This window comes from Pseudophryne corroboree, chromosome 4, assembly GCF_028390025.1.
Source record: "Pseudophryne corroboree isolate aPseCor3 chromosome 4, aPseCor3.hap2, whole genome shotgun sequence".
NCBI lineage: Eukaryota > Metazoa > Chordata > Amphibia > Anura > Myobatrachidae > Pseudophryne > Pseudophryne corroboree.
Window position 1 is genome coordinate 68,945,603 of NC_086447.1, and position 15,850 is coordinate 68,961,452.

Here is a 15,850-nt window from a genome sequence, read left to right on the forward strand (position 1 = left end):
TGAATGAAAGTGTGATTTTATTACTCAATGGTCCTACTCACATAGTATAGCTGGTAAATTTGCATGTAGTAGGCAGAATCTCATTCTGGCTGGTTTTACTTCTTAAATGTGTTACAATACCGTTCCCATACGGAGCTTGAATAAAGAATAATGATAGTGCAATACCGTCTGTGTATTTGATTTAAAATAAATTTAATACAAGACACACTCACAAACAAAGGTTAAAAAACAGCATATAACAACAGGTGTCCAGAAGGCTGCAGCGGACAGTGTGGAGATATAGTCACCCAAAGTCCTGGTTACTGAAGGTGTCCCAAAACTGCCGAGTATGTCCTCCGGATCCTCCGTCAATGCCGCACAGATAGGTCCCACAGGCTTAAGCGCTTTCGGATCGTTTATCCTTCTTCAGAAGCGTGTGAAGAAGGATAAACGATCCGAAAGCGCTTAAGCCTGTGGGGCCTATCTGTGCGGCATTGACGGAGGATCCGGAGGACATACTCAGCAGTTTTGGGACACCTTCAGTAACCGGGACTTTGGGTGACTATATCTCCACACTGTCTGCTTCAGCCTTCTGGACACCTGTTGTTATATGCTGTTTTTTAACCTTTGTTTGTGAGTGTGTCTTGTATTAAATTTATTTTAAATCACATACACAGACGGTATTGCACTATCATTATTCTTTATTCAAGCTCCGTATGGGAACGGTATTGTAACACATTTAAGAAGTAAAACCAGCCAGAATGAGATTCTGCCTACTACATGCAAATTTACCAGCTATACTATGTGAGTAGGACCATTGAGTAATAAAATCACACTTTCATTCAAGCGGAATACACTATGTGTTGTATTTTCTCATTATTTTTTTAGCCTATTGTTAATCAGTCTGGAGCTGGAACCATTCTATCATATTTATTAAGCCTTTTTTTGACCATTTAAATCTTGTTGTGATAAGGTTGCGCCACCTGGTTTCACTAATTTTGGGTGCATGATTCTATATTAAAACCACGGTGAAGGTTTTTTGTGTGACCAAGGGCTGCCACCTATTTATAAGTGCAATTAGGATTGTCTATTTTCGCTTTGTAACATGTAGCCACCAGCAGCGCCTACCTACCACTGGAAGCCAGAAAGACCACAGGCTGCACCCACCATACTACAGCACTGCTCCACTGTCTAACAACTAGTCAATTGCAGGATCCACTTTTCTGTAAACCCCTCTCGAAATGTATAATATCAAGAATCAAAGTAGTCAACTATTCCAAACAAATTAACAAAAAAAATGTTGCACTGGCAATCTCTCTAAACTAATATAATTAGCATGAAAATGTGATCACTAAACAGGCCATATTAAAATATAATCATTCATCAACCATAGAATTAATTATGTTATAGAACAAATACTGCATTGCAATTGCATGGGTTTTTACATTACAGGGACTCTCAGTCTCCAAGCACTCAGATAGGTACTCAGTCAGCGCGGATCCTCTCTTCCCTGTAGACGGAGACGCGCGATGACGTCATATTTCCCGCCTGCGGCACAGGGTCTGGAGGAGGCGGGTTGGGGTAATCAATCATTCTCGCCGGCGCCGCCCACCCACACATGGAATCCAGGGCTGGAACTTAAAGCCAGCGAGAGGGAAAGCTGAGCGCTGTTACGCGGGCTGTGTGTGTGTGCTAGTGACAGCCCGCAGCCAGCAGCAGAACAGATGCAGAGGCGGAGCAGCAGTCTGTCTGCTCTACTCCTTTTCCTGACTCAGTGCTAAGTTAGGCTGCCTGTGTGTAGTTAAGGTGGGCGGGCGGGAACTGGTTCCGCCTCCAATTTGAAGTGACGGAACGCAGTTCCGCCCCGTTCCGGCCCACTTTAACCCCTGATTAAGAGAAACCTAATGCAATATTTTCCTTATTTTCATTTTACAAGGTCAAACTTTTAGTAAGAATTCAGGCACCTGGGTGTAGTATCTAACACTTACAATTTCAGTGGGTCCTTTTTCATAAACAAAAGCCTTCTTTTCATTACAGAAGGCAGGAATCGCTTCGGAACAGGTGACCGTGTATGACACCATGCACACGGTTTTCCAACAATGGAATACTAAAATGTACAATGAAATAGGACAATGTTTATATTTCTACACATCGGAATAAATTTCAGCTATATGACGTATGTTCTGTTCTACAGAGTTATGGGCTCATTTATGAAAGAGTGATACATTTCACACTGAGTGATAAAACTCGTTGCATATGATAAATGGTGCCCCAGCCAATCAGCTCCCAACTGTCATTTATTTGAAGAAAAAATAAATACTTCAACCTTTTTTTGTGTCCACTATTCCCATGTTGACCTTTTGACCCTGTCGACCTTTTGACCCTGGCAACCTTTTCATGTTGACCATTTGAGGTCAACCTACTGACTGTAGACCTTTTTAATGTAGATCTATTGAACCATAGTCGATTTAGTAAAGATTCTAAGACAGAAGTGGTGGTGTTGTCCATAGCAACCAATCAGATTCTGTTTCCAGAATGCAATAGAGAAATGATAGGTAGAATTTGATTGGTCGCTAGGGACAACACCTGTACTCTTTAGTTCTTATTACCACAGCTGAATCATTATACCGGATGGGATTATTTCCCAATTGATTATTTCTGAATAACATTATTGTACCAGCAACTTCTAGGTTCCCCAGCCCCAGTGAACCTGTCAATCTGTATGTACAGTATGTGTATGTGTCACTGCTAACAATGGCCTTAGTATAAACTACTTACTTGACGTCTTACTCCTAGGCTGATCACTGTGTGCAAATATATATGATTGAGCCACTTTATGAGCATTCTGCTGAGCCTCGCTCCTCCATGTCTAGAAGGTAAATAAATATTGCTGTTATTTGCTATGTGCAACCCCTTATGGCTTTTCCGGTGATAACAGGGACATAGCTCACACTTCTAAAAATCTATAGTTTTCTCAGCTCCTCATTATTTATAACATGTGCAATCATGCCTCCTATTCATAAAGGATGGCCAAAATCTGCAACATCCATAATGCACATTAGCAACATGCATAGCAGGCAGATACCACCCAAGGTATACACCAAACAACTGTATCCACTAGCCTTCCTAACTTGACTACCCTTTGTTTGGGCGTTGAAAATTACCCCCATTATCGGTGGAACAGCCAACTACCAGTCAACGAGGGGAGCACACCCAAAATAAGTCATTATACCCAGACTGGTGATCTGCCATTCTTTCCCACCACACCAAGATTCCGCCTCAGAACCGCTGCACCGCCATCATACCAAACTAGAGAAAACAGCAACCAGGGAGAGATCGTCAATAAACAAGAAGGGCCCCTCCTTGGACAACTGGACTCCGCGGACCTGCTCAGATACTCAAATCAAAATTTAATACTGAAATGTGGAGCGCACCATCATTGGCCATAACAAATTTAGTCACAGCCATATTAAACTTCTGCCCGGCTGGGTGTATGGCAACCAAATACTGTACCTCGCCACGCCAAACCAGCCTGGGCTCTATAATAGATAATAAGACATTACAAGGTGGCCTGACCAATAATACTCGTGAAAGCTATAATAGAACACCATAAATACAGGTCCGTCCTCAACCCCAGATCATTGCCACCCAAATGGATAAGCAAAACCAGTGGACCACCAAAATTCCTAGCAAAGTCCAACAACTATACTTAAAAGCCAATCCAGCACACCTTATCAGACACTAGAAACTTAGGCAATCCATGGGCAGCCAGAAATTTGTAGAAGTGGCCAACTAACCAAATATTAAAATATCAACATACATATCTAATGAGTAGGACAGGGAAGGACCAAATATTATTAACTAACTAAGAGTGACAAATACCAAAATATGTAACTGAGGATCTTCAAAAAAAAAAAAAAAATTTAACAATGACTTACCGTGTACGTTGTATTTTACATTTTACACATATGAGGCTTTAATAAAAAAACTATTTTTAAAAGGCAGATCAAAATTTCAAATAATATCAGAATTTGGATTGAAATGTTATAAACAAACAGAAATAGCCATAGGTCTCTTTGCTTACTGACAAGGAAAGGCCTGTTTATAAGGAATGCATTTGAATGTGACTTATTTTCCCTTTGAATTTAAATCATGCAATAAGGAAGAAAACTTCATACAGTGGTAACTTTAGATCCCATAAGACATACTAAGGTGTTGGGGCCCCAGTCAGACCTCCCGTTGTTGTACTCTGACCAGAACTTTGACTAGGATAGCCTATTCTAAGCCTGCCACTGGATGGATTTGGAAGAAAACTTTACAGATTGTCAACCTTGCCTCCTAGAAGACTTATTTGAGGGTTGGGATCCTGGTTGGTCTTTTTAATGATCCAACTTTGAATACTTTCAGTGTAGAGCACAGCAGCTTCTGGATTATCTGGCTCTCCTTGTGATCACGTAGACGGTTACCCTCTAAATTAATGTTAGAGAGCTTGGTATATCCTGTTGTTAACTGGTACCATGCTCTTGACTATTGGAATCTGAGCCCCACAATCACTGAGGAGCTACAAAGTGAGTTTAGTCCACATCCGTAATGCTGCCACAGAACACAAAATAGTCTTTTACCATTCTGCAGCACATATTGCATACAATTAGGGATGTGAGGCAGGCACTTTTCATGTTTTGTGTTTTGGATCAGGATCCCCGCTCATGTTTTGGATCTGGATTGGGTTTGCCAAAACCATTCTTTCGGGTTTTGGTTTTGGATCTGGATGATTTTAAACAAACAAACAAAAACAGCTAAAATCACAGAATTTGGGGGTAATTTTGATCCTACGGTATTATTAACCTCAATAACATTAATTTCCACTCATTTCCAGTCTATTCTGAACACCTGACACCTGACAATATTGTTTTTAGACCAAAAGGTTGCACTGAGGTCACTGGATGACTAAGCTAAACAACACACACAAACACCTGGCCCATCTAGGAGTGGCACTGCAGTGCCAGACAGTATGGCAGTTTTAAAAACTAGGCCTCAAAGAGCACATAATGCACAGAAAAAAAAGAGGTGCACCGAAGTTCCTGGGTGACTAAGCTAAGCCACACAAGTGTGCGGCACAAAAACACCTGGCCCATCTAGGAGTAGCAATGCAGCGGATGGCAGTTTTAAAAACTAGGCCCCACAGAGCACATAATGCAAAGAAAAAAAAGAGGTGCACCGAGGTTGCTGGGTAACTAAGCTAAGCGACACAAGTGTGCGGCACAAACACCTGGCATATCTAGGAGTGGCACTGCAGTGTCAGACAGGATGGCAGTTTTAAAAACTAGACCCCAAAGAGCACATAATGCAAAGAAAAAAAAGAGGTGCACCGAGGTTGCTGGATGACTAAACTAAGTGACACAAGTGTGCGGCACAAACACCTGGCCTATCTAGTAGTGGCACTGCAGTGGCAGACAGGATGGCAGATTTAAAAAATAGGCCCCAAAGAGCACATCATGCAAAGGAAAAAAGAGGTGCACCGAGGTTGCTGGGTGACTAAGCTAAGCGACACAAGTGTGCGGCCCAAATACCTGGCCCATCTAGGAGTGGCACTGCAGTGGTAGACAGAATGGCAGTTTGAAAAACTAGGCCCCAAAGAGCACATAATGCAAATAAAAAATAGAGGTGCACCGAGGTCGCTGGGTGACTAAGCTAAGCGACACAAGTGTGCGGCACAAACATCTGGCCCAGTGGCAGACAGGATGTCAGTTTAAAAAATAGGCCCCAAACAGCACATCATGCAAAGAAAAAAGAGGTGCACCGAGGTTGCTGGGTGACTAAGCTAAGCGACACAAGTGTGCGGCATAAACACCTGGCCCATCTAGGAGTGGCACTGCGGTGGTAGACAGGATGGCAGTATGAAAAACTAGGCCATAAAGAGTACATAATGCAAAGAAGAAAAAAGAGGTGCAAGATGGAATTGTCCTTGGGCCCTCCCACCCACCCTTTGTATAAACAGGACACACACACTTTAACAAACCAATCATTTCAGCACCAGGGTCTGCCACACGACTGTGCCTGAAATGATTGGTTTGTTTAGGCCACCACAAAACAAGCTGGCAATTAATCTGTCCCTGCATAAACTGGCTCTACAGAGGCTAGATGTCGTCCTCATCCTCATAGACCAATTCCTCACCCCCTTCAGTGTTGTATACATCCTCATCCTCACAGAGTATTAATTTGTTGACACTGGAATCCATCACCACAGGTCCCTCTGTACTTTCTGGCGGCTGGTCTTCCCGGAAGAAATGATTATTAATTTTGATGAACATAATCTTCTCCACATTGTGTGGAAGTAACCTCCTACGCTTATCGCTGACAAGGTTACCGGCTGCACTAAAATCTCTTTCGAAGTACACACTGGAGGGGGGGGTGGCAACTTAGGTAAAATAGAGCCAGTTTGTACAGGTGCCTCCAAATTGCCTCTTTTTCCTGCCAGTACAGGTACGGACTGTCTGACATGTCTACTTGGATGCTGTCACCGGTGTAATCCTCTACCATTCTTTCAATGGTGACAGCATCATATGCAGTGACAGTAGACATGTTAGAAATTGTTGGCAGGTCCTTCAATCCGGACCAGATGTCCAAAGTTGGTCCTGCCTGCCCTGCATCACTGCCAGCAAGTTGTTTAGGAATTGGATATCTAAGTTGTGTCCTAGCAGCCCCAGTTGCAGGAGAAAATTAAGAAGGAGCTGTTGCAGTGTCACATTCCGCTTCAGCTGACAGTGTTTTCACCAGCAGGTCTTTGCACCTCTGCAGGCTTGTGTCCACCAGAAAGAGAGACACCACGTAGGCTTTAAACCTAGAATCGAGCACGGTGGCCAAAATGTTGTGCTCTGATTTTAACAGATTGACCACCCTAGGATCCTGGTAAAGTGAATGAAGGGCTTCATCCATAAGTCCCACATACCGAGCGGATTAATTCCGTCTTAGCTCCTCCTTCACTTTCTCCAGCTGTTTCTACAAAAGCCTGATGAGGGGAATGACCTGACTCAATCTGGCAGTGTCTGAACTGACTTCACGTGTGGCATGCTTGAAGGGTTGGAGAACCTTGCACAACACGGAAATCAATCTCAACTGCGCTTGAGTCAGGTGCATACCCCCTCCTTTGCCTATGTCATACATGGATGTATAGGCTTGAACGGCCCTTTACTGCTCCTCCATCCTCTGAAGCTTATAGAGGGTAGAGTTCCACCGCATTACAAACTCTTGCTTCAGGTGATGGCAGGCCAGGTTCAAGAGTGTTTGCTGGTGCTCCAGTCTTTGGCACGCAGTCACTGAATGGCAAAAGTGTCCAGAAATTTTTTGGCCCACTGAAAGCGTCTCCTGCTCGGTCCTGTTGTTTCTCAAAAAATGCTGCACCACCAAATTTATTGTGTGGGCAAAACATGGGACATGTTGGAATTTGCGCTGATTTAATACCCACACTACATTGGTGGCGTTGTCTGATATCACAAATCCCCAGGAGAGTCTAAGTGGGGTAAGCCGTTGAGCAATGATTTCTGTAAGAGGTTTTCGGTGGTAAGCCTCTTACTGAAATCGGTGACACACAGCGTAGCCTGCCTTGGAGTGAGCTGGTGTTTCTGACATGCTGCTATTGGTGCCACTGCTGTTGTTGCTGCGCAAGGCGATACATCTACCCAGTGTGCTGTCACAGTCATATAGTCCTTAGTCTGCCCTGTTCCACTTGTCCATATGTCCGTGGACAGTGGGTACAACTGCATTATTTAGGACACTGAGGACACTTTTTCTGATGTCTCTGTACATTCTCGGTATCGCCTGCCTAGTGAAGTGGAATCTAGATGGGATTTGGTACAGGAGACACACTACCTCCATCAATTGTTGAAATCCCACTGCACTAATGGTAGATACCGGACACATGTCTAACACCAACATAGCTGTCAAGGCCTCAGTTATCCGCTTTGCAGCAGGATGAGTACTGTCATATTTCATCTTCCTTGCAAAGGACTGTTGGACAGTCAATTGCTTAGTCGAAGTAGTACAAGTGGTCTTCCAACTTTCCCTCTGGGATGACGATCGACTCCCAGCAGCAACAACAGCAGTGGCGGTAGCAGCGGCAGTAGGTACACCACTCAAGGATCTTCCGGAGGAATCCCGGTTAGGAGAGGACTCGTCAGTCATGCCAGTGACATGTCCTGCAGGACCACTGATGTTCCTGACTGCGGAGGAAATTGATGTTGAGAGAGTTGGTGGTGTGGCTTGCAGGAGCTTAGGTACAACAGGAAAAAGATTTAGGTGTTAGTGGACTGCTTACGCTCTTACCTACAGTTTGTGAACTTGATAATGACTCCTGATGAATGCGCTGCAGGTGACGTATAAAAGAGGATGTTCCTAGGTAGTTAACATCCTTACCCTTACTTATTACAGATTGACAAAGGCAACACACGGCTTGACTCCTGCTGTCCGGATTTGTGGAGAAATAATTCCTCACCAAAGTGGTGGCTTTTTTGGTATTATGCCCAGTCATGACAATGGACTTATTCATCCCACGGACAACAACTGTCTCTCCGGTACCTGATTTAAACAAACCACATCACCATCAGAATCCTCCTCGTCAGCTTCCTCCTCAGTGCCAGCAACACCCATATCCTCATCCTGGTGTACTTCAAAAGTGACATCTTCAATTTGAATATCAGAAACTGGACTGTGGGTGCTCCTTCCAGCACTTGCAGAGGGCGTGCAAATGGTGGAAGGAGCCACCTCTTCCCGTCCAGTGTTAGGAAGGTCAGGCATCGCAACCACCGACACACTTGGACTCTCCTTGGGGATTTGTGATACCATCTTATGTAATTCATCTTATGCATATTATTTGGTTTTTTTTAACCTATGAAAAGGCATCCCCAATCTGCTCACTGCAGTACTCTCTTATACAAACTCATGTATGTTTTTTGATGTAATGATTTTCTTGTAATTGTCATTGCATGTGTGGGGAAGTTGGTCAGTGAAACAGTTTATTATTGCATGCTGACTGGTGTTTACCTCCTTTGAACATTTGGCCATTCTGGTCAGGTGTACTATATCTTTATATTTAGTGAGGTATAGTTGTGGTGTAAAGGACATATGATAAAGAGTATGATTACTGATTAGTAAAAGAAAACAAATAACAAACACTGAGCAACATCACCAAACAAGTAATTTCAACTTTAAACTTGTCATTTATTTTGTACTTTCTTGACATGGCTACTAGTAACAGATGCACAGGCCAAATTCTTAAAGCTATGTGTACAAATGCTAGGAGCTTAGGAGACAAAATTCCAGAGCTAATTGCAATAATGACAAGGGATAACCTGGATATTGTGGCAATTACAGAGTCATGGTGCAATGAGAATCATGACTGGGACATTGCTATACCAGGATACAGTTTATTTAGGAAGGATATAATGGGAAGAATCGGAGGAGGGGTAGCAATGTATGTAAAAAAAAGCATAAATGCTACTTTAATACAAAATATTGAAGACAAAACTGAGGCCCTTTGGGTCACCATAGAAACCGGGGAGAAGGATATTATTCGCATTGGGGTGATCTATAGACTACCAGGCCAGGAACAGGATTTGGACTGGAACCTATTGTTGGACATCATTAAAATGGCTTTAAAGGGAGAAGTCATAATCATGGGAGACTTTAATTTATCTGATGTAAATTGGGAAGGGTCTTATGCTAGTTCAGCTACAAGTGGCAACTTTCTAAATTCCTTACAGGGAGCATCTCTCAAGCAATTGGTGAGGGAGCCCACTCGTAAAGACTCAATATTAGATTTAATTCTCACAAATGGTGACAGGATATCAGACACATATGTGGGTGAGCACCTGGGATCCAGTGATCATCAAGCAGTATGGTTTAGTATAAAGACAGGATCCAACTCCTGTCACACAAAAACAAAGGTGTTGGATTTTAGGAATGCTGACTTTGCAAAAATGGGGAGATGTTTAAGTGATTCATTGGCGGGCTGGACGGACTTGGAAGGAGTGCAGGAGAGGTGGGAAAACCTGAAAAGGGCAGTACTAAGGGCAACAGACCTTTGTATAAAAAGTGTTAGGAAAAGCACCAGGAAAAGGAAGCCAGTGTGGTTCACAAAAGAAATAGCAAATAGTGGCCCTCATTCCGAGTTGATCGCTCGCTAAATTTCTTCGCATCGCAGCATTTTTCTGCTTAGTACGCATGCGCAATGTTCGCACTGCGACTGCGCCAAGTAATTTTGCTATGAAGATAGGATTTTTACTCACGGCTTTTTCATCGCTCCGGCGATCGTAGTGTGATTGACAGGAAATGGGTGTTACTGGGCGGAAACACAGCGTTTTATGGGCGTGTGGATAAAAACGCTACCGTTTCCGGAAAAAACGCAGGAGTGGCCGGAGAAACGGGGGAGTGTCTGGGCGAACGCTGGGTGTGTTTATGACGTCAAACCAGGAACGACAAGCACTGAACTGATCGCAGATGCCGAGTAAGTCTGAAGCTACTCAGAAACTGCTAAGTAGTTTGTAATCGCAATATTGCGAATACATCGGTCGCAATTTTAAGACGCTAAGATACACTCCCAGTAGGCGGTGGCTTAGCGTGTGCAACTCTGCTAAAATCGCCTTGCGAGCGATCAACTCGGAATGAGGGCCAGTGTGAAAGCAAAAAAGATGGCTCAAATAATAACGACAAAGAGGTGTATCTTGACAGACGGCAGTATGCTAAGAAAGTGATCAGATGCGCAAAGGCAGAAGCTGAGGAGAAAATGGCCCAGTCAGTAGATAAAGGGGGCAAAACTTTTTTTAAGTATATAAATGAAAGGAAAAAAAATCAAATGGAGGAATAATAAGGCTTAAGACAGAAAGTGAGAATTTGGTGGAGGGAGACAAGGCAATAGCAGATCACCTAAATCATTATTTTTGCTCTGTATTTACTACAGAAGAAGGGAAGGTGCCACAGTTAAGCTGCAAGGACATTCATACAAATAAGGTAGATGAAACTACATTTACAGAAGAGGAGGTCCTAACAGAACTTTCAAAACTAACAGTGGAAAAATCACCCAAGGATACTAAAAGAGCTAAAAGATGTGCTGGTGGCACCATTAACAGAATTATTTAACCAGTCACTAAATACAGGTGCTATTCCAGAGGACTGGAAAAGAGCAAATGTAGTTCCACTGTACAAAAGTGGAAGCAAGGAAGAAGCAAGTAACTACAGACCAGTAAGCCTTACATCAGTAGTAGGGAAAGTAATGGAAAAACTATTAAAAGAGTAGTGGAATATCTTATATCAAACAACTTACAGGATCAAAAACAGCATGGATTTACTGGTGGGAGATCATGCCAAACAAATCTTATTGACTTTTTTGACTCTGTGATGAAAATAATAGATCAAGGGGGAGTTGTATATGTAGCATATTTAGGCCCTCATTCCGAGTTGATCGGTCGCAAGGCGAATTTAGCAGAGTTACACACGCTAAGCCTACGCCTACTGGGAGTGTATCTTAGCTTCTTAAAATTGCGACCGATGTATTCGCAATATTGCGATTACAAACTACTTAGCAGTTTCTGAGTAACTTCAACCTTACTCTGCCTGTGCGATCAGTTCAGTGCTTGTCGTTCCTGGTTTGACGTCATAAACACACCCAGCGTTCGCCCAGACACTCCCCCGTTTCTCCAGCCACTCCTGCGTTTTTTCCAGAAACGGTAGCGTTTTCAACCACACGCCCATAAAACGCCGTGTTTCCGCCCAGTAACACCCATTTCCTGTCAATCACACTACGATCGCCGGAGCGAAGAAAAAGCCGTGAGTAAAAATACTATCTTCATTGTACAATTACTTGGCGCAGTCGCAGTGCGAATATTGCGCATGCGTACAAAGCGGATTTTCACTGCGATGCGATGAAAAATACCGAGCGAACGACTCGGAATGAGGGCCCTAGACTTTAGTAAGGCATTTGACACTGTCCCACATCGCAGACTGCTAAATAAACTTGAAAGCGTGGGGGTGGATTACAAAACAGTTAAATGGATAAGAACCTGGTTGCAGGATAGGAAACAGACAGTTGTAGTAAATGGAGTGCAATCTTTGGAAGGAAATGTTACCAGTGGAGTACCCCAGGGATCTGTACTTGGACCAGTTCTCTTTAATATCTTTGTTGGTGACATTGCAAATGGTATTAAAGGGAAAGTATGCCTTTTTGCAGATGATACAAAGATTTGCAACAGGGTAGACACACCGGGAGGGGTAAAACAAATGATTGATGACCTAGCTAGGCTTGAGAATTGGTCAAGAACGTGGCAACTACAGTTTAATGCTAAAAAATGCAAAATCATGCACATGGGTCTCAAAAACCCAAAGGCTAAATATAGTATCAAGGGTACTATAATGGAAACTACTGAGGAGGAAAGGGATTTAGGAGTCACTATTTCAAGTGACTTAAAGGCAGGAAAGCAATGCAACAAAGCAATGAGAAGGCAAGTCAGATGCTTGGTTGCATAGCCAGAGGAATCAGTAGCAGGAAAAAAGAAGTAATAATGCCACTGTATAGGTCATTGGTACGGCCTCATCTTGAATACTGTGTCCAGTTCTGGAGACCATATCTCCAGAAGGATATAAATACATTAGAGAGTGTACAAAGAAGGGCAACTAAAATGGTGCATGGCCTACATCACAAAACTTACCCGGAAAGGCTAAAAGATCTTAACATGTATAGTTTGGAGGAGAGAAGAGAAAGAGGGGACATGATAGAAATGTTCAAATATACCAAGGGTTTTAACAAAGTTCAGGAGGGAAACATTCTTCAAAGGAAGAGGAGTATTAGAACTCGAGGACATTCACTGAAACTGGAGGCCTTGGCAGACGACATTGATGGCATTTTATCGTCTATGTCATGACTAGTGGCAGCAGCTTCAGCACTAGGAGGAAGTGGTTCTTGATCTTTCCCTATTTTATTCTCCAAATTTTTGTTCTTCATTATTTTTCTGGATTATTAACAAAATGCGGCACAGAAGAGCGTACCCCTACACCACACAGGGCAAACCCTGTAAAAAATGTTTGGCTAATAACCCTTTTATTTGGAGTTATTATAATAATATGCAGCACAGGAGAGCGTACCCCTACACCACACAGGACAAACCCTGTAAAAATGATTTGGATAATAACCATTTTATTTGGAGTTATAATAATATGCAGCACAGGAGAGCATACCCCTACACCACACACACGGCAAAGCCTGTAAAAATTATTTGGGTAATAACCCTTTTATTTGTGATTATTATAATAATATGCAGCACAGGAGAACGTACCCCTACACCACACAGTGCAAACCCTGGCAGCACAGGAGAGTGTACCCCTACACCACACAGGTCAAACCATGTAAAATTTATTTGGATTAAATATTAATAACCCCTTTATTTGGAGTAAATAATATACAGCACAGAACAGCACCGCTGGAGTTATACGCCAGTACTGATGGACTTATATGGCAGTACCGCTGGACTTATACGGCAGTACCGCTGGAGTTATACGACAGTACCACTGGACTTATATGGCAGTACCGCTGGAGTTATACGGCAGTACCACTGGACTTATACGGCAGTACCGCTGGAGTTATACGGCAGTACCACTGGACTTATATGGCAGTACCCTTGAACTTATAAAGCAGTACCGCTGGATTTATACGGCAGTACCGCTGGAGTTATACGGCAGTACCACTGGACTTATATGGCAGTACCGCTGGAGTTATACGGCAGTACCACTGGACTTATACGGCAGTACCGCTGGAGTTATACGGCAGTACCACTGGACTTATATGGCAGTACCCTTGAACTTATAAAGCAGTACCGCTGGATTTATACGGCTGTACCGCTGGACTTATATGGCAGTACCGCTGGACTTATATGGCAGCACCACTGGACTGGACTTATATGGCAGCGCCACTGGCCTGGACTTATACAGCAGCACCACTGGACTTATGGCAGCACAGGACACCACCACTGGACTTATGGCAGCACAGGACACCACCACTGTGACTGGTCTGATGGAGCACAAGACACCACCACTGGACTGATGCTGCACAAGAAAGCACCACTGGAGTGATACAAAAGAGCAGGTCACCACCCTACGCGCCAGGTTACTTTCCTGCAGAGACACTGAGTATACACGTCCTTTCACTACACTCTCCAGCACTGGAGTGAAGATGGCAGGGAGGTGCAAAATATACAAAGTCCGGATCTCGCGAGAATCCAACACCAGGATGATGACGTTTTGCGTTGTTCTGGGAACCAAGTCTGGCAGGAAAACCGAGCCCGACCCTGTGCCGGACTTGGATTGTGAAGTCCAGGGGGGTTCGGATCTCTGAGATCCAAACCCGCTCATCCATACATACAGTTGGCGCCCATTTTTACCCTTTGCTCTCCCTCACTTTAAAACCTGACGCCATCACCAGAAGTGCTCTAATCCTTTACAGCCAATTTAATACCGTACTGATAAAAAATAATAATTTTACCGTTTTCACCATGTTGGAAGCAGGTGGGTCGACATTTTTTCTGCAGTTATTGATCAGGTTTAGAATTTCTTTCTGTACCGCTGGATCATCAGTTGACAATAGATTACTGACCTAAACGAGTTACAATTAACAGGTTTTTTTTCTTTCAAAATTTACAGTGCAAAGTTCAAAGAAATATCTGCTGCAAACAGTGACTTGAGCCTGTGACCTCTGTATTGCTATACTGTAACGGTGGCCAACCAGTCAGGGACTAAGGGGGAGATTTATCAAAGCTTGGAGAGAGATAAAGGGGCAGATATATTAAGCCTGGAGAAGTGATAAAACAGTGATAAAGCAGTGATAAGTGCAAAGTGATAAAGCACCAGCCAATCAGCTTCAATATGTAAATTGGCAGCTAGGAGCTGATTGGCTGGTGCGTTATCACCTTGCACTTATCACTGCCTTATCACTGTTTTATCACTTCTCCAGGCTTAATACATTTGCCCCAAAAGTGCCAACTAATCATCTCTTGTCATGTTACAAGCACAGCCTGTAAAGGGCCCTACACACTGGATGACATTTTAGAAAGATACGAAAGATATCGTTCAAAAATGAATGATACAGTATATCGTCCATATCGTTCAGTGTGGAGGCACTGACGATGAACAATGTGTGTCCCCGCAGTCGTTCGTTGTTGGTCTATCATCGTTTATTATTGCAAGCCAATTTGGACTATACAGTGGGGATCGAAAGTTTGGGCACTTCAGGCAAAAATTCATTTTAATGTGCAAAAAGAAGCCAAGGAAAGATGGAAAAATCTCCAAAAGGCATCAAATTACAGATTAGACATTCTTATAACATGTCAAAAAAAGTTTGATTTTATTTCCATCCTTTACACTTTCAAAAGAACAGAAAACAAAAAATGGCATCTGCAACAGTTTGGGCACCCTGCAGAGTTAATACCTTGTACTGCCCCCTTTGGCAAGTATCACAGCTTGTAAACACTTTTTGTAGCCAGCCAAGAGTCTTTCAATTCTTGTTTGAGGTATCTTCGCCCATTCTTCCTTACAAAAGTCTTCCAGTTCTTTGAGATTCCTGGGCTGTCTGTGACGTGCTGCTCTTTTAAGGTCTATCCATAGATTTTCAATTATGTTGAGGTCAGGAGATTGTTAAGGCCATGGCAAAACCTTCAGTTTACGCCTCTTGATGTAATCCACCATGGATTTTGAGGTGTGTTTAGGATCATTACCCATTTGTAGAACCCAGCCTCTCTTTAACTTCAGCTTTTTCACAGATGGCATCAAGTTTGCGTCCAAAATTTGCTGGAATCTTATTGAATCCATTTTTCCTTCTACTCGTGAAATGTTC

General features: G+C 43.1%; 1 protein-coding gene across 4 annotated transcripts in view; it reads right to left on the reverse strand.

Moving 5' to 3' along the window:
* LOC134911111 (cysteine-rich secretory protein 1-like) overlaps nt 1-15,850 on the reverse strand; it is a 164,674-nt gene that overhangs the window by 107,344 nt on the left and 41,480 nt on the right. For 3 of the 4 annotated variants that reach the window (XR_010176326.1, XR_010176325.1, XM_063919482.1), the window contains exon 3: nt 14,504-14,614. Coding sequence is in view for 2 of the 4 variants with exons in the window: in XM_063919482.1 (XP_063775552.1) it covers nt 14,504-14,614 (111 nt within the window). In the remaining 2 variants the exon portion in view is untranslated. Of the gene's footprint in view, nt 1-1,967; nt 2,087-2,757; nt 2,849-14,503; nt 14,615-15,850 lie in introns of all 4 variants that reach the window. The other variant, XM_063919481.1, reaches the window with a different exon arrangement.